The sequence below is a fragment of the Indicator indicator genome, chromosome 11 (genome assembly GCF_027791375.1).
Source record: "Indicator indicator isolate 239-I01 chromosome 11, UM_Iind_1.1, whole genome shotgun sequence".
NCBI classification, from domain to species: domain Eukaryota; kingdom Metazoa; phylum Chordata; class Aves; order Piciformes; family Indicatoridae; genus Indicator; species Indicator indicator.
This window is the reverse complement of record NC_072020.1, coordinates 21,101,051-21,125,991: the sequence shown is the minus strand read 5'-3', so window position 1 is coordinate 21,125,991 and position 24,941 is coordinate 21,101,051. Positions and strand designations below refer to the sequence as shown.

The following is a 24,941-nucleotide window of genomic DNA, read 5'->3' as shown; positions in this document are numbered from 1 at the left end:
TAGTCATGTCCTTGGGCTCTAAGAGCCACTTTGGGGGTTCAATAATCAAACAAAACCCAATGTCTTAACTTCATATTAAGTAAGATGAGTCATATGCTTAAACATCCATGGTGTCCTGGCTGACAGGCTGGGGAATAAGAGAACAATTGGATGTATATATGAAAGGAGGAATTTAATTTATCTGTACCTACAATCATGCCCAGGAGCTGGATAAAAAAGACACCAAGTGAAACAAATTGAGTTAACAGTGTGCCTCAAAATATCTATGAGTGAATGTCTTGCAACCCTGAGGGAAGGAACCAATCCATACCTATATATAATCATCAGCATATGGTACAGTGTTTTCTATCATAATTAGATATTATCCAATGAAGGCGGGCAAGAATAAAGCAAATTAAGACCCAAACCAGGAACTCTGGAGAGTCCTGAAAATGACTGAGAACAAAAGCACAAACTTTTTTAGGCATTTATTAAAGCATTTATCCATTTGATACATAAGCATCAGTTCTTCAAAGCCAGTCTGAAACACTTTGACAACTAAGATATAAACAAGCTTAAAAAGTACCGAACACATTCAAAATTACTAAGTTTGGATGAGAAATATTGCCATGGGTCAGTGCAATGTCAGAAGAAGAGGGAAGATTTGAGATGACTATACTGAAAGACAGCTGTGTTCAAAACACATCAAAAAATAACCTCACAATTCAATATTTTCTATACAAGATGACCAGAGCCCAAGAATAAAACCTATTTCTAAAAGATTCCTATAGCTGTTCCTGGAATGATACATTAACTATCTTTTCATCACATTAGTAGTGAAAGAACTGAAAGGTAAAAGATACAGTAAGTCCAGCACTCAAAGCAGAAAAACTCTCCTTGAAGATAACCCTTAAACCCATTAATATTGTGTCATTTAAAGATCAGTGAAACATGCAAAAAGGTGATGGCAATGTTCTAGTGAGAGGAGGAATTAAGTAGTAAAATTCTATTTGTTTTTCAATAAGGAATAATTTATTGCCAAGATTAAGCAAAGGACAGAAAATAGATTTTTTTTTTAACCTGCCAGTACAATTCTCATAATCATTTGAACACAGACTCACAGATTTACAGATTGCATTGGGTTGGAAGGGACCCTCAAAGGTCATCTTGTCCAAACCCCCTGAAGTGAGCAGGGACACCTCCAACTAGACCTGGCTGCCCAGGGCTACATTGAGTTTGATCTTGAATGTCTCCAGGGACAGGGCCTCAACCACATCCCTGGGCAGCCTGTTCCAGTGTTTTACCACTCTTACTGTAAAGAGCTTCTGGAGTGGGTTCAGAGGAGGGCCACAAAAACTATCAGAGAGCTGGAGAACCTCTCCTATGAAGACAGGCTCAAAGAAGAGAAGGGTCTCGGGATGGCTTATAGCTGCATTTCAGTCTCTGAAGGGGACCTACAGGAAGGCTGGGGAAGGCCTGTTTAGAAGGGCTTGGAGTGACAAGATGAGGGGCAATGGTTTTAAACTGGAGCAGGGTAGATCTAAGTTAAACATAAGGAGGAAGTTCTTTACAATGAGAGTGGTGAAATACTGGAATAGGTTGCCCAGGAGACATTCAAAGTCAGGCTTGATGGTGTCCTGGGCAACCTGATCTAGTTGGAGATGTCCCTTCTCACTACAAGGATGTTGGACAAGATGACCTTTGAAGGTCCCTTCCAACCCAATGCAATCTGTAAATTTATGAGTGTGTGTTCGAATGATGACCTGTGAGGGTCCCTTCCAACCTGAAGCTCTGTGATTCTGTGTGTATACCTAAAGGAAGGTTACATAAAGATGACTACCCACCATGGCTGTGTGGTGTACCTCCTCACCATATCAACAGCATTCATCAGGTGCACATACAGGGTTTCTGTGCTAGAATAAGAGTCCTTAGATGACGGATCAGTTATGGAAGTAAGTTCACCAAATCTTTTCATCCTGACTTACCAGTCCCTTCAGCATGGAATCAAACACTTCTTTTTGCTATAATAGCAACCTGCACCCTACTTTCCTCTGTAAAAAATTACATTCTTATCCAAAGGCTTCTTCTTATAGTAATCATTTAAACTATGAATTAAGCAGTCATGTCTTGTTTGACTCTAGATGTGTGACTTAAAGCGTACCTCCTGCCTGAAAGCAGGACATCTTACATCTGGAAATAGTTATTTTTTAACGTCTGCTCTCTTTGTGCATCATCTCCTGCTATACTTACGGTAGGAATCAAAAAATGAAATATTCTGTGATTTTTTAAATAGGATTTAGCAAAAAAGAACTTGGTCTGTAAGGCACAATCCAAATATAATATAATTTAATATAATGTCCCTGTTATGCAAATAAATTAGTCTTTTATATTAAACACATAATCTCATTTAAAAACCCTCAGAAATGAATCATTAATCATCTTCAAATTTCAAATTTATGCATGTGGGAAATTTGCTTGGATTTATTTTATGTTGGTGACATAAATTGCTCTGCCATGCATTCAGATACAAGTGTATATTTTAATCACTTAATTTGCAAGACCTGGCTACATACTACAAATATGTATGTATGTATTCTGTGATTCTGTGTGTGTCATTAATGTGGCTTTTCATGTTATTCCATTAAACAAACACTGCAGAAATAAGCAGGCAAAAAAGCATCCCTAGAATGTGTCAATTCTATTTTAATCTCAGGTTTAGTTTGCATACATGGGTACATATATCTGGAGTACTGTGTCTAGCTCTGGTGCCCTCAACACAGGAAGGACATGGACCTGATGAAGCAGGTCCAGAGGAGGGCCACAAAAATGATACAGGGGCTGAAGCACCTCTTCTATGAGGACAGGCTGAGGGAGCTGGCGTTGTTCAGCCTGGAAAAGAGAAGGCTCCAGGGAGATCTAATATTGGCCTCCCAATACCCGAAGGGGGCTGCAAGAAGGCTGTGGAGGGACTATTTACAAAGGCCTGCAGTGAGAGGATGAGGGCCAATGGTTAGAAAGCAGGGAAGAGTAGATTAAGATTGGATGCTAGGAACAAGTTCTTCACCATGAGGGTAGTGGAACACTGGACAGGTTGCCCAGGGAGGTATTTGAGGCCCAGGGAGGTATTCAGGTTCAGACTCAACAGGTCTGGGCAACCTGATCTCGTGGAGGATGTCCCGGCTGATGTAGGATGTTGGACTAGACGACCTTTGGAGTCATCCAACCTTTCTTTGGACCTTCCAGCCCAAGCCATTCTATGATTCTATGAATCTATGTTTACAGTGTAACAGGCATTATGACAATGTGGATTATTATTTGCCAAGTTTTAGTGGAAAATGTCCTTTATTTGAGCTGGCCATTACAGTCAAGCTCTCTACCAGAAATTTAGATCTGATGAGATAAATAGTGACAGTATAGAAATCAAATATTTTGTTGTAAGACTTGACATATTAAAATCAGTCTCTGCTGAATTCTCTCACATGGGAATGAAAATTCTTTTGTGCAGTGACTGGCAAAATTTAGAAATGTCTAATGTTAAACAGAAATAGAGGCTTCAAGTAATTTTTCAGCTGAAAGCTTTAAAGATAAAGCAGAATTAAGGAACACACATTGTTTCCCCAACACCCTAAGCAAGAAAGTTCTTACCTTTTATTTTTTTTCTCTTGCACTCTGAATTAATATTCTAAATAAACTGGACATTTGCAATATCTGGAAAACAACTTGATGTCATTTCTCATTACAGCAGTCCTATTATTCTATAGTATGCCTATGAACACACATAATAAAAATATGCAAATTTGCCAGAAAGTCAGTATATTTTGCCCTTAGTCATATGCAGCACTTTGCTTACTGTGTATAATTAGCATATAAAAATAAATTGGTGCCAGGGTTCCTATTCACTTGCTTTGCTATAAATATAAGTTAAATCAACAGGTTGAATTAGGTTTTAGACAGGAAAACAAATAAAAGCACTAATCTTTAAACACAGAAGAATCATTCTGCAGCCATTCATTTTATAAAAAAAGTGCTTTGCCTGTTCTATAAAGGACATCCAAATAATTTCCTTGAATTAGCAAAGTTAGGTTGATAAACAGTAAGAGTCTGAAAATTCTTTCTATGCCAAATAGAAATAATTGTAATTTTATTAGAGTTTTGTCATAGTACAACTTCAGTCTATGACACAAATGTAATTTGACCACATTCAAAAATACGTTTAATAGGAATATTCACTGGGTAGGATGGCATGAAGTATGCTAATTGTTCTCATTATTAGAAGACTACAGTATGGTCTCTATAAAAGCAGAAGACCAAGACTTCTCAAGCTCCTACATCCCTAGGAAGAAAACTGTATTAATAAACAGAGATTTTTCAGAGTGGAAATGAAAAATCCATCTCCTACTATAAATTAAATCACTCTGCAATGTAATTTCAAACAAAACAGTACTTCTGGTGGCATTCAGTCAAGTTAAAATCAAGCAGATGGCAACATGGGCACACGCTTGTGTGTGTTTCTATGTGTGCAGGGCCATGTGTGCAAGTGTTGTTGTAGGTCAGAGGAAATGATTCATTATTCCATCTTAATTCTTTGTAGACACTTGTCAGCATTGCAAACCACTTCCAGTTTAGCAGGAATGAAAGCAAGATTCATTTCTGCTGCAGAGGAGTCCAGCTCAAAGAAAGTTTTGCATATTTGGGTTCAGAAGCATGAGCAGTACAGTGCCACTAACACTGTATTGACCTAAAGAAAAGGTGTATAGAGAATTTATAGCTATTCAAGGCTTCTTGACTAGATCTATAGTCATAATTTATTTCCTCAAATATGTAAAATATTTAGGGAAAGAATTGAGAATACTAAGCTAACAGCAGCTGAACACTGTTGTCCACAAATGTCAGCTCAGTGTTTTTCTGAGTGATGTGGAAATCAGTATGTCAGTTCAAAGGAACTAGCGGCTTCTGCCAGGATCCAGGAGAGGAGACAGTGATGCCCTACACCAGGCCCTGGCTTAAGGTGACTGTAGTACAAACATTACGCTACTGACACTGCAGCAGGACCTGCATGTGGTCTCAGACACCCTTAATGTGCCAGGGTTGTCTACACTTGTTAAGGTAGGTCACCCATGAACATGATATTTACATAATAGAAGAGCAGCATGGCAGAGAGAGAAGGGCAGGATGCCTGGGTTTAATGGTGATGCTGCCCTGTGTGTTGTGAGAAAGCAGCAAGCTGCTACACAAAGCCTACAGGAAGATACACAATCCTCAGCTCCTCAGGACCCGCCATGCTGATGTACTCACAATGTCATAGCAAACCAGCTTTTCCCCCCCACGATATAGGTGTAGAATAATTTAACAAGGCAAAACAACACAGCTTGTATAATCATATGTCATATGAATGGCTCTGCTGCTTGCCATACTAGCATAGATTAACTCCAATGAGTTCTTGGCACTCTGATTGTTTCCCTCTTTTTTTTTATCACAACACCTTTCTTGACATCAGAGTGTCTGTTGTACTTTACTTCACCCAGAGATCTCTTTTCCCCCAAATTCACTGATTCCATTACCTGTGCCCACATAACTTACCTTGCTTTGGCAGAAGAGAAAGAATATATGGCCGACTTCTCATGAAGTAATCAATACTGCTTCAAAGATCAGACAGCCAGCAAAGGCTTGTAAATAAGTGCCACTTCTCTCTTCAACAGCCCTCCATAGGTGACATTTGCAATGCTTTTAATCTCAATTGACCTGACCCAAGGGAAAGATGACAAAAGCCTCTGCTGAATCAGAGCTCCTGAGGTTACTGCTTCACTGGAGAATCACCACCTTGTGTCACATTGCTTTTCTTTTATAAGTACTGAACCCTTAGGCTTTACAAAGATGTTATGTACACCATAGATGAACTCTCTAATAAATGATCATCAAACAATGAACACATCTTTGTTTAAAAGTGGTGCAGGATGTACTCTAAAGCAGCAACACTGCAGGTTATACTTCGGGGTGACTGTATTTCTAGCAGAGCACTTGGCTAACATGTCATGAATCACTGACAGCAGCTTCTACAGAATCACAGAACAGAGAGCTACTAGAACAGCCCTGAGCCGTTATTTTCTGTGGGGCATATGCACAGTCATTCTGTCAGCAGGGTGAGACAGGAAGACCCTTACAGAGCAAAAGTTTACACCCATCCTTTTGAAGAAAGAGTGAGCAAGAGAAATGCTACAATGAATAATACCTAAGAGATTAAAACACCGATTTAAAACATTATTTTCTATCTATAATATTTTTTCCTTTGATATTTAGAAGATGTTTCATCTATGGTTAGACATAAAGAGATGCAAAAATAATTATCTTTATGGAAGTAAACCAACAAAACAATACAAGAAAAATATAACTTTATCAGTGTTCTCTTGTAAATTGGTCATAAATTGAAAAATAGCAATTCCTTCCAAGGAATATCTAGGAGACTGCCACAATTTTTCAAAAATACCATGTGTGTATTATCTTACAAGTTTAAGCTTGTGTGGTTTGTGATAAAGTCCAGAGGTCAGTCACATTCCAAATATATGGAACTGGTGGTCAGTAGAGCAGGACTTGTGCACAAAGGAATGAGGAAAAGTTTCTGAAGCTTCTTTGCCATTGTCAGACCTTAGGGACATTTAATTCTGTCAGCTTCAGCTTCACAAGCATCACCTAGGTCTGAATATGTTTGAGTTGTTCAAAATTTAAGGAGAGGAAATAAGAAAAAAAACAACCACGAACCAACGAACCAACCAAACAAGTGAAAACCATTCCCAAGCCAAGACCTCAGTTCTGTTTCCATTATCATGTATTTCTGAAGAGACAGACAGTAAAACAATATGACAGAATTGCTGATGCACTCTGAAAAGGAGTACAAAAATCTGCAATTTGAATAGTTGCACTATGAGTCTTATTTCAGAAGGCAGTGTGAGTGTGAACCCCAGGAGCTTACTTGGACCATTGATCTCTAAAGCCTGCAAGACCTCAGCCTGCCATCTGCCCACGGGCTGAAGGGGAACGGCTCCTCCAGTGTGCTCTTTCCTGTCCTCCCTCACTGACCTCAGTATCCTCATGGTTGTCCCTCATTTTCCTCTTCTTTCCCCAAACAAAGGAACTTGCCCTCTTAAATACATTATCACAGAGCAGCTGACTGGCTCAACTTTGGCCAGAGCTGAGTCCAACTTTGAAGCTGGTAGGAGCTTCTGGAAGCTTCTTTCAGGAGTCATCGCAGTAGCCCCGTTCCCTGCTAACAAAACTCCACCAAACACAACCTCAGCACAACAGAATAAATAACAGGGAGGTCGGGGGGTTTTGTTTTAAGAATCTTAGTCAAAACATTTTTAAATAAAGTGTCAAGCATAGTAAATGATAAGCCTTGGTATTAAGAATTTGATATGCCACTTGACCTTATTCTAACAGTTAAAATATTAAAAATAAACACAAAATTAAAAGGTATACTTCTCAGCTTGACCATTTCTCTAAGGTTAATTGGTCACTGTTTCATCAAAATCCTCTAGGGCTTGTGCCATTTCCTTTTCACAAACATTTAACAGCTAATTATGAACATTTTTAAAGCATTGTAAGGCACTTCCACCAACCTACCAGCAGGAAAAACCCCACAGGTTAGAGGGAAACCTTCAGTAGCTGCATTGTTCTAACTCAGAACTGAATGAAGACTGCTTTTTTCTTATTCATTTGTACAGTTCCTAAATAGTGGTAATGAGGTATTACTAATTCATGTAAAATCCACACAATAATGGCAAATAGTTATAATAATGTCTCACTCATTGTGAATGAAGCAGTAGAGGGAACAGGCCATGAACTTGCTTGAAAGTCAGCAACTAGACACTTTAATTGCAATATATGTTTAGGTTTAAAACAATCTCACCTTAGACTACCTTAGACTACCTTCTCAAACAAGAATATAAAATTATTAATTATGCTGGGAAAATGACTTTAATCATTTCAACAAACTAGTTATTTTCATTGGTATAGGGGCTACATCTTCAGTTTTCTCTCAGGCCTTAGGATGGGTTTTGCCCTACTGCAAAATTCTCTCTGAAGGTTAACAAGCCTTGGACAGTACGAAGGTGGGAGATTAATTCAGCCTTCGTGCCCTCTCAGAAAACATTTGGAACTGCCATTTTTTGTGGTAAGAGAACCTAAATCAAGTGAGCCTTCATGATGTCAGTGGTGGCAGCATGCCCAGAGAAGAGGAAATCTTTCAAACAGGACACTCCCAGGTTACAGGGCAGAAGCAGGGTGGTTGGTTATAAATTTGTATTCAAATTGGTACCAGAGAGAAACAAATAGGCCAAGAACAAGAGCTTTGTGTATTTTTCCTTCTTTAGTGAGACACTTTTACTTACTTGAGGCTCCAAGCAGTTTAGGACTAATGGGAAGATTTAGATAAGCATGCTATTTTGCAATTAAAGAATGAACACTGCATTTCTTTTCAGAGACAAAACATCTTATAATACTCCAGCTGATTCAATATTTGAAGGAGAGGTTGATGTCTGAAGATCTAGATTCAAAAAAAAAAAAATCAAATGATCGTTCAAATACTTAAGAAAAAAGTTTATTTCATAACACATCTTTCATAGCAAGACATTAAAATATCCAGGTTTGAGTAAAAAAGATTCAAATACTGGTAACTGAAACAATGATCCTTAAAATAAATACTAATTAATTGTGTTTCAGCAATTTAAACAAAAACATCCCAAAGCCTTTCTTGTGGGTAACACAGCTTAGGTTCTAGCTTTTATATTTCACATCTCCTCAGCAACTAATTAGTGTTTCTTATTCCATGAGGGTTTTAAGCACTTGCTGAATACTGTTTCATGTAGCCTTTAAAACCTTCACAACTCAGTGATAATTAAAGATTGAAGTTGTCTCTATATTTTTTGTTTGTTTGTTTCCAGGTCACTGGAATTGGCTGGTTTTGTCTCAATTTATTTCACATACCCAACTCACTGACTATCCAGAACTACAGTTATTATCTCCCATCTATAGAAATGAAAGCTCTGACACCCACGTGGGAAAAACTTTTCAAATCACAGTAATGAGTTATTTGTCTATAAGCCACAAATTACTAAATTTGTTATATTGGTACTTCCCCAAATGTTTTCTCACTGTTTCAAGAATGAGGGTGCTTCTCCCAAACCTGTTCAGCTACATAGCTGAATAAAAAATGGTTTCTCTTGGTATCTCACAGTGTAAATTTCATTTGGTACAAATGGTAACATTCACTTGTAAAACCTGGTGGCAACTTTATGCTGTAAAAGAATAGACTTCATTTTCCCAACAGAAACTAGCAGAAGTATGTAGCAGAGTAGTGACATTAATTGCTTTCAGCAGCAATTCCTTCTTTTTGAAACTTCTAATTGCTGGGGCCTTGCAAGAGCACTACAGGCTGCCTGGCTTTACCTGAAAGAATATAGGCAGTGAGGTGCTATGGGCTTGTTCTGATGTGGCAGACACAGTACATAAACTTTCAATAATATACTAAAATTTACAATTATTAGATCAATATGTATATGATGTTCATTACTGTACTTACTGCATGAACCAGGAAAAAAACAAAAGGTCTCACTGTACCATTATCTGCTACTGCATTCATCATGTGTTATTATTTCATCATCACAGCTATTTCAAAACAAAGTGACTTGGCAAGACAAAAACCAAAACCAAACAACAACAACAACAAAAACCAAGAAAAAAAAATTGATCAGGCATAAAATTATTGTATTTTTGGTTAAAGTGCAGAACAATAGCACAATATAGGTATGGTAGAGCTTTAGTTTTTTTCATTCAGCTGTTTAATATGCTGTAGGTATAAATGAAACACTTAAACCAAGCATCAAAACTGAACCTTTCAGATGTTAATGTGGTGATAGCTCTGTTATTATGAGCCTAATGATATCTAGTGCACACAAGAATACATAGGTGTCATGCTGGGAAACCAATGATCTGGCTCTCATTCTGACTGCAGGCAAAGAATATCTCATCAAAGCTATAAATTTCATGAGTCTGTTCCCAAATTTAAAACCCTTAAGGAAATGGTTTTCATGGTTCAACAGTTTTAAAGGGTTGCTCTTACTTGGCTTTGTAACAAGGAAATTAATAGTTCTTCCAAAACAAATCAGAATTATGCCATAGCTGCATGCATTTTCATGCTGTTGCCTTCAGCATTTTACTTCCTTTGCCAGATAACATCACTGCAGAATCCACATTGAATTCACCATGGGGAAACATTTATTACCTGCTATGATTTCGCTCTATAGCCTTAGATAGGTGATAGAAGTAATTTACTCATTTCTATGTAAAAATTGTTTTCTTTAGGTCATGTGAAATAGAGTCAGTTTCTAATCAACCTTCACTTTTCACAGAGTAAAACCTATCCAGCCTAATGTCAGGGAGAGTTAGTTTCTGTAGCGTGATGCAGAGCAGCCAACCAAGGGGTAGACAGCTTATGGGACTGCAATAACAAAGAAGCACTGAAGTGATCTACTTCTGTCAGGATGGTTTCTTCCCTGTCAAAATTCTGACCGTGCAAATATGGAAGTGTCTGAGAGAAACAATCACATTTAAATAATTTTCTTAATTTAAAGGTATAAAAATGCTTTCTAGTGAGCAGAAAATGAATGTTGTGTTAGGATTAGCTGTTGTATGTCACATTTCATGCATATATGCACTATGACTAGTGCTGTTGGGAGAAAAAAAAAAGGCATAAATGAGCACCAAATATCCAGCATAGCAATGCATTTGAATACATCAATAACAAAATACTCTGAATTCTCATTTTAACCAGCAAGAAGTTACACATATGCTGGGATTAAAACACTGAGATATATCCTGTGTGTGCAGAATACTTATGAATGCACAGAATTTTACATCCAACTATTTCAATGCCTGTAGAGCTATGAACAGGAGATAACAGCATTTGTGTTTTGGCTTGTGCCAAATGTTTGGAGCCCTGTCTTTAATATATGAGAATGTAGCATTCAGAGTAAGGATCCTTGCATGACAAAAAAACCCAACCAATCAAAAAACCCCAGGTAAGGGAATTAATCTAACAGCAAACTATTGCACATATATCTATGCTGTATCTATGATATAACATAAACCACATTATCATAAATCATAAATGTTCCTTTGTGGGTGATTGACAAGAATTTCCACATTTCAGATTGCTGATGCCCATTGTGAGGCAGTGTAAAATTCAGATGTTATTTTCTAACAATTCGGTCTTCTCTGCAACAGAAAACACAGTGGTGGAGTCCACAGAATTTGCAATAACCCACTCTTCCACTGGGGGGAAAGAGCAAACATGGAGGACTGAACATGAACCAACAGTAACGCATCATAAGCTGCACAAAAAAGCAGTAAATTTGCTTTAATATAAGGAAAAAGACAGTTTCTCCTCAAGCATGGAAAACACAATTATCTTTTAAGCCATCCCAAAATAGCTATCACTGGTGCAGACCAGAAAACAGCAATTCCCAACCAGAATGGGAACAAATAGTTTTCTATCTAGACTTTCAGAGAAGCAAGTGAGTCCTGCTATCAAATAACTGCATAAAAAGAGAGAGAATGAAATTAAAAGGACATTGTCTGCTCGGGCACATGTATGACAACCTACAAGGAATGTACTGCCCCATTAAAATGTCTGTAATCAGCCAAATTAAAGCTGTCAAAACTTTTGCTCATCCCATCTCTAAGTTAGTGTTCGAGCATCTTTAGATATGGTTTGAGCTTCACCCTACAGGAAAGCTGCTTTCAGCATGCAGACTGGCTTGTGTCTGTCTGCAGCATGGACATACCTCTAATAAAAGCCACAGTGTTCTGCATCAGGTTTTCAACTTAGTTCTGATGAAGAGAAACAGAAGTATCATGTCATAGTCATGTGGGAACATGTAGCAATCACTCTGGAACGTGATTTAATAGTCATGGTGGTGTTAGGTTGATGGTTGGACTCACTCTTAGAAGTCTTTTCCAACCAAAATGATTCTATGATTCCACGACTGTTGCAGCCATGAATTTTACCCCATGTGTTCAATACACCACCCCCCCAAAAAACAACAAAAAACCCAAACAAAACCACCCCCGCCCCCCCCAATCAGCTGTAAGTTTTAATTATAGCAGAATCAAGATTAAAGAAATGAAGTCACCTACGTTGCATAGTCTTTATTCAGTCTTGATAAGTTAAACCCCCACTCTGTTTAGTGAAAACACTCACAAAGAAGTAATAATAAAAAAGTCTCCTCCATTTTTCTGGAAGGGATGAAGTTTAGGAGTACATTTTGATTCAATAGCTTTTATCTCACTTCATCCCAAACCCAGCTGAGTATGCTAACAGTGCATTTTGCAGTGAAAATCTCTAAATTTGGATATTTTGAATTAAATAACTTAGCAAAGGGATAGGTTTTTATTTATCAACTCTGAGTATAGACTTCTGGCTATATAGGTTGGATTTCTGAAAAAGGAATTGCCTAAAAGTATGATATATGTAATTAGATTTTCATGTTAAATTTTTAAGAGTTTAAGAAAGATACAGAAATAATCCGTTTAAGCTCATCAGCATTATGCATCAAATGGAAGCTTCTACATTTCTCAAAGTCTGAACCATTTTTCTCACTCAGGTGTTCAAGAGCCAAGTAATACATTTCCATACAAAACCTGAACATCAAATAACACCTTTCTCCTCTCATGCACTTGTACAGTCCCAGGCTGTCACAGAGCTTAGACTCACAGCAAAAGGACAAACCTGCTGCCACAGATAGAATAGAAATAGATTATTTTGCATAAATTAGATCCTATCCACTCAACTTTCGATAGGATCATTTGTGTGGATAAACCTAAACACCAAGTGCACGGGGGTTGAGAGCGGGCAGGGAAGCCAAGACTTAGCCATAATCTATCCCTGTTAATAGAATCATAAAGGCTAGAAAAGATCTCTATGATCATTGAGTCCAATTGTCAATCCAACACCACCATGCCCACTAAACCATATCCCCAAGTGCCATGTCAACAGGTTTTTTTGAACACCTCCAGGGATGGTGACTCCACCACCTCCTTGGGCAGCCTGTTCCAATGCTTGACCACTCTGTCAGCATAAAAATTTTTCCTAATATGTAACCTAAACCTCCTCTGATGCAATATGAGGCCGTTTCCTCATCCTATCATTAGTCACTAAGGAGAAGAGACCAACCTTCACCTCACTACAACAACTTCTTCCAGGGAGTTGTAGAGAATGAGAAGGTCTCCCCTCAGCCTCCTTTTCTCCAGACTAAACGGTCCCAGTTCCCTCAGTCAATCCTCATAACCCTACCTTTGTCTAAGTTCTGTGTGAAACATCATTCTCACATTATCCTGTAAGTTGCATGTTCTGTTCAAAAGGCCTTTCAGCCTTTAATAATGGCAACACTGCCCCTTCTGATCCTGGTGAAGACTAAGCTCTGAGAACTGACCCAGGCATTCTAGGCTAGCTGGAAAAAAAAAAAAGAAACAAAACCAAAACCCCAAAAAACCCCACCCTTCACTTCAGTCTCATCTCCACAGTGATCCTACACACCACTATGCACTGATAGGTCCATAAAGAGCTGCATGGTAAATCTGAGCCTCTGCATTTCCTAAATCTGACTCTTCCACTGCAGTGAAGTCAAAATCATATTCCCCCTCCTTTCTGAGATGGCTACAGTGGTTGAGCTGCACCAAATGGACCAATGCTGAATTTATTTTATATGCTAATTTACATGATAGCTGCATTCGTTAAAATGAGATCTAGTGTTATTAAACTCCTGTAGAGTAATTGTGATTGAAATTTGTCCACGAGCTACACACATTTGAACCCCATGAACCAGAAAAGAATTTATAAAAGATACTGCCTGAGCACAGGCACGTTGTTTTTAAAATATCTGAAACTATAAATTATACAGACAGGAAAAAAATTGAGGACAAATACTATTTACAATCTGATTTAACACTCAATACAGAAAAACAGTAGAAATAGAGAAGAGTGGAAAAAGAGGCAAACTTTTTCAAATGAAGACAATTCATTTCACTCAAGGGGCTTCTGTGTGTTGCCCTAACCCTAAAACAGGATCAGTAAGATTTTTGGTTTCTTCACTGCAGTCTGTGAAACTATCCAACTATATATCTCCAGGCCAAAAAACCAGGGGCAAAAATGGAAATTAAAATAATAAGCATAGGAATAAAAGTTTTTTCTTTAGATTTTCACTACTCACTTAAAGGTCTAATGAGACAGCAAGAAGTTGATTCTATTAGAATGGAGAGATTGGTATAAAGGAATCATACCTGGGAAGGGTGTCCTAATCAAGACAAAAGCTTGACATTCATCAACTGAGAATGATCACCTGAAGATGGAAAAGCTTACAAAGAAGAAAATTACAATGCAACATGAAACAAACTCAAAATCACATGACAAACAAACATGTCCAGCTAATTACTTGTGAAAGCCTACTGTACATACCAAAAAAATCCTTCCCTGCACCCAGTCCTCAGTAGCATTCATTCTAATCACTGATCAGAAAAAATCTGAGAACTCATTTAGTGGAACATAATTATCTAACTTTTAAAAATCAAAGCTCATGCTCAGAAATAGCAAAATATGTCTGAGTTATAACTATCCTTTAAGGATAACATTCCTTTGTAGAGGGAAAAAAAAAATTGACCTGTTTGCTTAGTAAATGCTATTAGTGATGAATAACCCATCAGCTTTCTAAACTATGTTCAAAAAGCTTTTTGAATGTTACTGGTATGGTGCTCAGTTCTGATAATTCAGCTTTTAATGCAATCAAGAATATCACCAGGAGCTACTTAATTAATTCCCCAGTGCAGCATGAATTTAATTTTCAATGACTTTATTGAGAACTTTTTGGGTTAATTTTACAATGAGAAACTACAGTCACTGTTACAGAACTTGCAAGTATTTCAAACAAGACAGCAATTGCCTATTTTTTGGATTTTTTCTGTTCCAAATTCAGCTCCTGAGATGGATTTTCTGCCTCAGCTCCATTTTCATCTTCCTGTAAAAGAAAATGAAAACCTGAATATTAATCAACTTATTGAAGAAGTACACTTTTGTACTTATGCATAGAATTCTGTACAGGCTGCCGCCACCTTTTTGCCTAATAAGCACAGAAATAAGCAAAAAAAAGTCATTTATTCAAGCATTTGTTTTTGCTCAAGAGCTGAAACAATGACTCTATGAAATTTAAACACAGCTGATCACCTACATTTATAGCAGAAGAATAATTTAATGAGTAAATATTTCACTGACCAGTTTACTAGATGGTTACCTGAAGAAATTACTACACCATACATGGATGACAAGATGTTCAGAAGCCTGCTGCAGATAGTGTTGCACACCTTTCCTTTGTTCTTGACCAGAGGTTTCCACTAAATTACTTTCAAATGCAAGAACTTTCATCATTGTTCTAAAAATTACTTTTGAAAAGCATCCGCCATTGAAAAATGTTTCATTTTTTGGAGACCAGATACGTTTACTTCACCATTTGATAAAAGACAATAAATTTAACTTCAGAGACACTTTATGTGCTGCAGCATCGTATTTTTGTCCCATCTAGCATATTTTCTTGACAGGTCTGCCAATTTTCCAATTACTTGTACCACCATATGTTATCTGAAGATCAGTCAGGTCTAAAATAGGAAACATGAGCATGTCAGGCAGCAGCATGCTTACAATATTCTACAGCTTCAGCTCCAAGAGTAGGGCTCATAATTCACTACAGGTTCCTCCAGATCTCACTGAAAAAAATGAGGTGACATCATAATGTCCGTTTCCATAGGAATGGATACTATTTTGTATCCAGTACAAAATCGTGACCTCCAAAGTATAAATCATGGAAGACTGAGAAAAAGTTGCCTTTATAAGGCACTTGCAACCCATTGCATTAGGAACAGTTCTTGCCACGCATTTAAAGAACGGTCACTTCTCCTGCCCGTTTTAATTCAATCTAACAGAGAAACTTCCTCATTCAAAAACATAGAAGAGAAGAAATGAACAGAAATTTAGGAATGAAGGAGTGTCCTGGATCCTGTAACACTACTCATCACAAGTCAACAACTGAGAGAAAGGAAATGTCAGGTGCTTTAATTGGGACCCAGGAATCGAGGGTGCCGTTTCACTGCTTTAAAAGAGCACCTTCATTCTTCACAAAATCACAGAACATTAAGGGTTGGAATGCACCTCAAAAGATCATCCAGTCCAACCCCCATGCTAGAGCAGGATCACCTAGAGTAGGTCACATAGGAACATGTCCAGGAGCATTTTGAATGCCCCTGAGAAGGAGACTCCATAACCTCTTTAGGCAGCCTGATCAAGTGTTTTGTCACTTACACAGTGAAAAAGTTTTTCCTTCTTTTGCACCTTAGTCTTGCTTTCACCATCAAAGGGTATTTTGAAAAGACAATTGTAACAAAGGTTTAGAGGCAAAACATATATAGGAGGATGATGTGAGCACCACAAAATAGAAGAACAGTGGTAAATCTCATTAAAAGAAATATGGTCATGCATTATGTTACACTATGCTAAAATAAAATTGAGACGCTGGTTGTTCTATTTGAGAAACATACACTCCAGACCATTCTGCTTCTAAATCCTCCCTGCTTCTGGGGATAGAAGCACAGAAATATTGAGGTTGGAATAGACCTCTGAGATCATCAAGTCCAGTTTATGACCTAACACCACCACCCTGGCTAGACCATGTCACTAAGCGCCACATCCAATCTTTCCTAAACATCTCCAGGGATGGTGACTCCACCACCTCCCTGTGCAGTCCATTCCAGTGTCTAGTTACCCTTTCCATAAGGAATTGCCATCATTCCAACATCCTGACTTGTACTCCCTCATATAGAGAATATAACCACCCCCCCACACTCCCCCCAATCATTCTTTTCCCACATTGACATATTGCTTAGTGCTTCCTCTCCTAATGGAGGGAGCATGCAGACATTTCATTGACTACAAGGCCATACCTTCACTGAGGACAACAAGAAGATGAAAGAGCATTAGGCTCCACTCTTGAACATCAGCTTCCTGAGTCTATTTTGTGTGGACAAAAAGGTCTCATCCAGCAAAAGACGATTTGTAATAGAAGCTTCTGATTTTGTGTAGACTTGAAATGGTTTAATTCTGTGATAAGATCATGCTGACTCCCTGACAGATTCTAGGTTACAGCAGCAGCTGCAGTGATCAGCGTTTTCTGAGATGAAGAAATGATGGCTGAGTGGCTACAGCAATTCCAGGGCTTGCTCTGTGTGAATACTCAAAATGGAAGAATCTGCTTTGGGATACTCTGCAGTACCAACACACTTCCTTTGCTCTACCCTTATTCAAACATGTAAAATTCTACCCTTATTCAAACATGTAAAAGCTATCACAAGTGTACATTTGATTTATGATGACAGATTCCCACATACCAGTCATTCGGGTCCCTGACTGATTGTTATTTTGTTATTTTTATGCCAAAAGCCTTTCTCAATAGCCTTGTGTTAAAACGTGTTCCACATAGGACATCTTAATTTTGTAGAGGCACTTTTACTCCATCACCATTATCCAAGAACAGAAACTCACATTTCATTTTGAAACAGAAATCTAACTGCAGTGTCTCTGAATATGAGGGACTGCTGCACAAAACACAGAGCAATGATGGCTGATCTTTTTCACAGTATGAGTTATCAAGGGAAGGAACCATTTTCTTTGTCAGATATGCCTTCAGCTAGATCAATTCCCAGATCTGTGCACTGTCACAAAAACAGCAGTGCAAACACAAAAGAGGTGGAAGCAATGATGGTCGAGGGACACTGGAAAGTATCACAGAATCGTAGTATGGTCTGGGTTGGAAGGGACCTCCAAAGGTCATCTAGTCCAACCCCCTCTGCTGTAATCAGGGATGCCCTTCACTAGACCAGGGTGCCCCGAGCCCTGTCAAGCCTGACCTTGAATATCTCCAGGGATGAGGCCTCAGCTGCCTCCCTGGACAACCTGTTGCAGTGTTCTTAAAATCCAAACTAGATCTATTCTTCTCTAGTTTGAAGCCATTGCCCCTTGTCCTATCACCACAGGTTTTTGGAAACAGTCCCATTTCAGCTGTCTTGAGACCCCTTTCAGGTACTAGAAGGCCACTATTAGATCTCTCTGGAGCCTTCTCTTCTCCAGGCTGAACAACCCCAGCTCCCTCAGGCGGTCCTCATGGCAGAGCTGTTCCAACTCCCAGATCATTTTTGCAGTCCTCCTCTGGACCCGCTCCATCGGGTCCATGTGATTCCTATACAGAGAGCACCAGAGCTGGATGCAGTGCTCCAGATGAGGTGTCACCAGAGCAAAGTGACAGAATCATCTCTCTTGATCTGCTGCCCACACATCTTTTGATGCAGCACAGGGTGCCATTGACCTCCTGGGCTGCAAGCCTACACTGTCTGCTCATGTCCAGCTTCTTGCCCATCCTATTCTGTATGGCTGCTTTCTACCACCTCATCCCCCAGTCTGTATGGATAAAGCCACCAGTTTTGGCATTAATGCAGATTTCTGGCAGAAAATAAGTAACCACAGTGGTCTGGAAATTGTAAACTTACTAATGACTGAAAACTATTAGAAAATTTTTAAGAATTAGAAGTGCAATACAACTGCCAGGATACTTGGCAAAGATTTGAATGGACAATTTAAAGCATACAAATTAAGTGTATTTCAAGATGTGAAGACTATTCTTTCAGTTTGCTGACAATGCAAAATTCCTGTGAAATGTTGTATTTTTACTTTTCTAATAGCCCAAGAGACATCCCAATGATTACACTCAGAATATTGAATTGTTTGGAATTTCTAATGCCATTAATAATGTTTGAATTTTCAACTAAAGAGCCTATATAGCTTAATGATCATGAAATTATGCCAGACTGCAGATTAAACATATTTAATATATTTGTTTTACTAATTACCACCTATCATTATCATTATAATGCTTTTAATTCTGATGGATAGCAAAGGCAAACCTTTTATTTTCATGTTATCTGTTAAAAACCAGTCCATGATGGCAGAGTGTAAAGCTCCTATTGCCAGTGGCTACACAGCAGGTGAAATACTGCATTCCAGCTCCTGTTTCACAGAAATTCAATTCACATTATTTCTATTCATGTCTCACATCTCTATTTTATATTATTCTTTATTTCACTTCCATGTGCTTATGACTCTAGCATCTAGTTCTTCCTGTTCTAAAATTCCTGAAACACAGAATAAACATTTTTGTGTTAAAATGGTCAGTGGCCAAAGTAGTTTTTGCTAGCAAATGTCAGAAATCCAATTTATCTCAATACCTCTTCTGACCACAGCCAGCCAGAGACTCAGATACTACACAATGAATTTGGAACACACCTAAAAGATGCCTCCACACATCTGTTGGCTTTTAAGAATAGCAAAGTGAAACACTCAAGACTATATTACAACCCTTCCTGAAAAACTGCATTTAACAGTACAAAGATTATTTCCATGTTGAAATGAATGATGTTTACTAGTCTGGAATTGTCATTATTTCAGATTTACAAAACCAACAGCGATAAGGAAAAGTACAAAATTTTATTCCACTAGTTGATGAAATTAAATCTGGGAGATTACAGTGATTGAAACAAATCCTAACTGTAGAAGGAATGTGACACTGGCTTGTATGTAGAATAGATCACAACCCAATTAACTGTGTGACGAAATGCATAGATTTGTGTGTTATACCACACCTGTAATTTCTAAAGTTGCATTACAAAGGTATATTCAATCAAATATGTGCTTTGCAAACTGTATCTAAACCTAATAAACAGATATATACTACAGTACCATGTAAATGAATATGTGAATCACAACCAAGTCTGCAAAACACAAAAGTACCTCACTATAAAGAGGAATGACTAAAGAGGCCTCCATGCTATCATGTAATACAGAAATACCATCTCAAAACCACTCAGGACCAAATTCAGATACCATTAGATTTCATAGTACCTTAATATTGTACTAAGCTCCAGTCATGGTGTCCAGCTGGCACTTTATCTGCCTCACAAATTCTAACTAGAAAAACCACCAGTAGGTGAAAAGACTTATAACACTCTTCCAAAACATATCAGCAACAAGGGACTTTAGAAACTAGGAGAGCTTTTCTTTGTGTATGTTGAAGTCTAGATTTCCAATGCCATACGCCAAATTTGGAGGAAAATGAGTTTTGGGCAAAGCCTGGGAGTTCAATCAGGCTGTCAAATAGGCAAAAGGTGAGCAAACAGCACTAACATTTAAGAATTACTTTGCTTCCAAAGCCTAGGCTAGCCTTTTCAAACTGACACCTCCGTAATGAAGAGCAGTGTAAAAGCATAGAATACAATGGAGAGAGTTTTTTTACCAATGGTTAAAGCAAATACAAATTTCTTGTCTAGATGACAGTTTTCTGTCAGAGTAGCTCAGCAGTGATAAGGCAGCTGTTTGTTTCCCAAGAAAAGGAGACCCTTGCTACATGGATCATTTTCATAGTGACAGCCTTGACAAGTTTGGCATTTGCTTCATGAAGTATTCTGAAGCAGCCATCAAGAAAATGCCCCCTCTGGGACCTATGGCAAGCTGACAGTTGTACATTTTAATGCACATCTCCATTAATTCTTACTGTCGAAGCCCCAACCTCCACCCCCCAGATTCCTACAGTGAAATCTCTGCTGATCTGGTCCATTAAAAGATGGAGGCTATGAATGAACTAACCATTATATGTAAGTAAACATGACATCAGTTAACTGGACACAGCTCTCTATCCCATTTTATTCAGGAAGAGCAACATTTAGCTGTCGATTTCCTTCACCAAAGCAGTGCAAGGCACCGTGCTCTAGGTGGCAATGCAAGACCAGGAGATCCATTTTTATACTAGAGTTCCTCTCAAGAAGCTACAAGCAGCTGTGTGTTTATCACAAACTCTTTCCTTTAACTTGTGCTGGAATAAGAACTGTCTTTTAAAAATGTTTGTCAGTGCCCTGTATTTTCTCTTTCCTTGTTTCTAATTCTGATCATACAGATGAATGTACCATTGCAAGAGCCCTCACAGTCAAATTTTGTTTAATGTTTAGTACAGAAGTGGAATTTCATGCCAAATTTCAACTCTTCCATCTGTTTCCCTCCTTTTAGGAAACAACTATTCCACTGAGTGGCCCTTTTGGCAGACTGCCACTACAGTTGGGACACTCTTCAGGGCAGGTGGCGCTTGAAACCCAACCATTGTTTTAAAAGTTTATCTGCTTCTCCTTGAAGAAAGTAGAGAAAAGTGCTCCCTCGTCAACAATCTGAGTCTTTAAAGGTTTTGGTTTATGCACTTCAGACTGTCTTATATATGCTTATACATCACAGATCTGAAACATCAACTAAGAAATAGATGAAAAACAACTTTTAAACAGGATTGTACTGGGCCTAGATGGCATATTTCTCCTAAATATCCACTCTGGTCTCAGAGTCCATACTTGCATTAATTTTCAAGCCTTTGCTCTGACACCATCCTAATTAAGATTTTTTTTTCCTAAGAGAAGTTGTCCCTCAATTAAAACACTTACATTTGTGTACATATGAACATATATATGGAAACCAGAATAGTGTTTTCTACTTCTCCTGAATGATAAATTAAAAGAGAAAGCTCTACTTCATAAATCCTCATCATACTATTATAATATTCAATAGCCTAGAAATGCATATTCTAATCAAATGAAGATGATTTCATGTATTCATTACTATACTCCCACACTACACATTCACTAAATTACAAGTGGCAAAACTTCGTGTTTGTAATCTTGATACTAAGACATCAAATGGCTTCTTCTGACATTAACTACATGAGAGCAGAAAGGTGCTCAGGCCAAGAATAAGGAATGAGTAGCTCTTATAAATTGTATTTCTAAGTACTGTATTTCTAAGTACTATTGCATTAAGTAATTATTGTTTAGTTAAAAACAAAACAAAACAATGAAACAAATAAGAGGCTAATTTTTAAATCCTAAATAGTTAGGCTATATATGTATCTTGCTAGTTACTAAATTGTATCTTAATTTTTTACATGTTTTAACTGTTTTCAGAAATAGGTTTTGCTACAGACAGCCTTTTATCTGAACATTCTTTGTTTCCAAAATGATTAACAACATTATGTAGAAAAGCAGGCACAACTGAGTTATGGAAAAATGCTTCTGTAAGCCAAAATCAAGGCATGCTGCCTACAGTCAAAGGCAGCTGAAAGACATCACTCTGAACATCACTGGAGTGCACGTTTTTGGTGGAAAAAGGCAGCACTGCCACATGAAAGGAACACATTTATCTCAATAACAGAGGAAATCTAGACCCTAATGAAAATGTTTTAGGAAAAATGAATGCATTGCATGCTTCTGATCAAAATTAATTAGAATTTTAATGTTTTACATTCGCAGCATAATTCTTTAAATGGTGCATTTATTTCATAGTAATAAACACTCGGTTCATTAAGTAAAGTTCAAAATCTGTGTTACTCGCTACATTTAACAACCTTTGGCCCTCTTCCTCAGTATTTCTTGATTCAGGTTTCCAAAGCATTGAATAAGCAATTGAGGAACACAATTAAATCTCATGACTCTGCATATTTAGGATCCTTATTTCATCTAAGACAAAGAGCAATTAATCTACTATTCTATACTGAATTCCAACTTTATTGAGCCATGGTGGATACCGAAATGAACTTACAGAAAATGCTTAATTAAATTACTGTAAGAAGCATAACCTAAGTTTTTTTCTTTCCTCATGACAAAAGAAAATGCACATTAAGTTAGAAGGAGCCTACTGCAGTGTTATAAATTTAATAACTTGGGAATTCATGAAAATATTGCTAGAATCTGACAACTAACAATTTAGAAAGCTTGTTTTTTCCCCCCTCTATATTTCATCAGAACATTTCACTCGAGTACAGCCATGAACTTCCTTTCAGGCTCAAGGCATAAAAGATGAATCTTTCAAAGGAGCTAATGTGGTGACAGGGAAGTCACTTGTTTTCCAATATGTAATGTAAGTAAATACTGTAAAAATGGCCTTATATTTGCTGTAATACTGTGTTCTTATATTTAGTACAGCCTACGAGGTTGCAAACAAAATTAGTAGAAATGGATGAAGCTGTAGAAGGAGATGAAGGATGGAGTATGACTGCAAATAGAACCTGTGCTACTGATAAATATGAGACAGAAGAGACTTTTACTCTTTTAAAACACAACCACCCACCATTCCTTTCAGGAGGTTCCCCAAAACACATGCTGACATTTAAATTCAAAATATAACAACAATAACTGGGCAGACATTTCAATGGTTTCAACATTCATTAAACAAAATCCCCCCAGAGAACATTCTAGGCTAGGACCAGATCCACATCTTTGTGTTAACAACCAAGGTACAAGCTCTCATGGAAGACCTACATGATCCCTATTGCTACCACTCATTTAATCTAACCCTGGCACTGCAGACTTACACACAAGTAAGCATCATTTCTCTACAAGCCGCATAAACATACTTTTAATTTGACAATATTACCCAAACAAGACAAAAAATCCATGGCTTTAGAAATTGGAATTCAGTTGCTTTGATGGCAAACGAAGGCTTGTGGATTTATTTGGGTTTATATGTTCACTTTATATTTGAAGATAGCATTTACTCTTCTGATTCAGTACTGACACCTAACAGTCCTGTTTCACAATATATCAACCCAGCTGTATTTGAAGCATCAAGGCTGTATTGGCAATAAACAGATAGTCAACTTTGAGTCAAAATTGTAACATTTAATATACCAAGATTTCAACAGATGCAAGCTGAACAGTATCTAAATTAAAAAATGAACATATTAGGTTTAACACTAGAAAGAATTCTCTTTGATCTCCACCTGTTTTTGTATTTCCAAGCCAAATATTTCTAAAGGGAAATATTATTTAATTCAATGGGTATAATGAAGGATGTTTTGACAATTTGTCATGCTAGCGATATTGCTTCACTGCATTTTTTTACTGTCAGAACCTGATGAAATTCTTTCAATTGGAAGTACAGCAATGTCCAACCATTTAAGGTAACACTATCATAAAATTGATTTTTGCAAAAAATCTGCCCTGTAAAAGCAGCATCTGCCTCTAAGTACGCTCTGATCTCCTTCCCAAACTGGCTCATGTTCTTCTGTGGCAAATGCTACCTAGTATTTGATACAAATAATTTTGCCTGCTCCCATCTTGAGGTAACTTTGTCAAGGGTTAGGACTGGGCCAGTCACTACATGAGTGATAAATGCTCTCTATTAACACCTGTTCCTTCCCCAAGGAAAAGTGAAAGGGAACATGGGAGAAAGGCTTACAAACTGGAAAACTAAAACTACTTTAATAAACATAGTATTAATAAAACAAAATATATACAAAACCAATATTGAATGTAACCCCCCTGGCTGGACACCCCGCTGGACTCAGTGGCAAATGGGAATCGAGTTCAGGAGATGGATTCTGGAACTGCATTCGAGAAATCATGGATTGGGATGGAAGGCATAATGGACAGAGTCCTCCTTGGACACTGGCCAGTGAAGAAGAGGCTTGACCCTTGTGATCCCTCAGCTTTATACTAAATTTGATGTTTATGGAATGGAATTCCTCGTTTGTTGGTCCTTGTCTGCTCCTCTCCACAGGTGTGGCCCTTTACTCTGCACCACCCATACGGTACAGGAGATTGAGCAGTGACCTTGGTCTGCACACCAATCCTTACTACTAGGAACAAGTACTATCCCTGCTAGAAGCAGATACTGTCTGCAATAACATGCCATTAACTTCAGAAAGGGCAGTTACTGAGAAGAGACTGAGCTGAAAAGTGCAATCATTGAACAGAATTAGTTCTGTTCTAGCTCAAACCAGGACAACATGAAA

The 24,941-nt window shown here is 37.9% G+C and overlaps 1 protein-coding gene across 1 annotated transcript in view; it reads right to left on the bottom strand.

Moving 5' to 3' along the window:
• Positions 1-14,966: 14,966 nt before the first annotated feature.
• The window catches only part of PHF14 (PHD finger protein 14), a 142,635-nt gene continuing 132,660 nt past the window's right edge, over positions 14,967-24,941 (bottom strand). The window contains exon 17 of the mRNA XM_054384818.1: positions 14,967-15,041. Coding sequence (XP_054240793.1) covers positions 14,967-15,041 — 75 coding nt within the window. The remainder of the gene's footprint in view (positions 15,042-24,941) is intronic.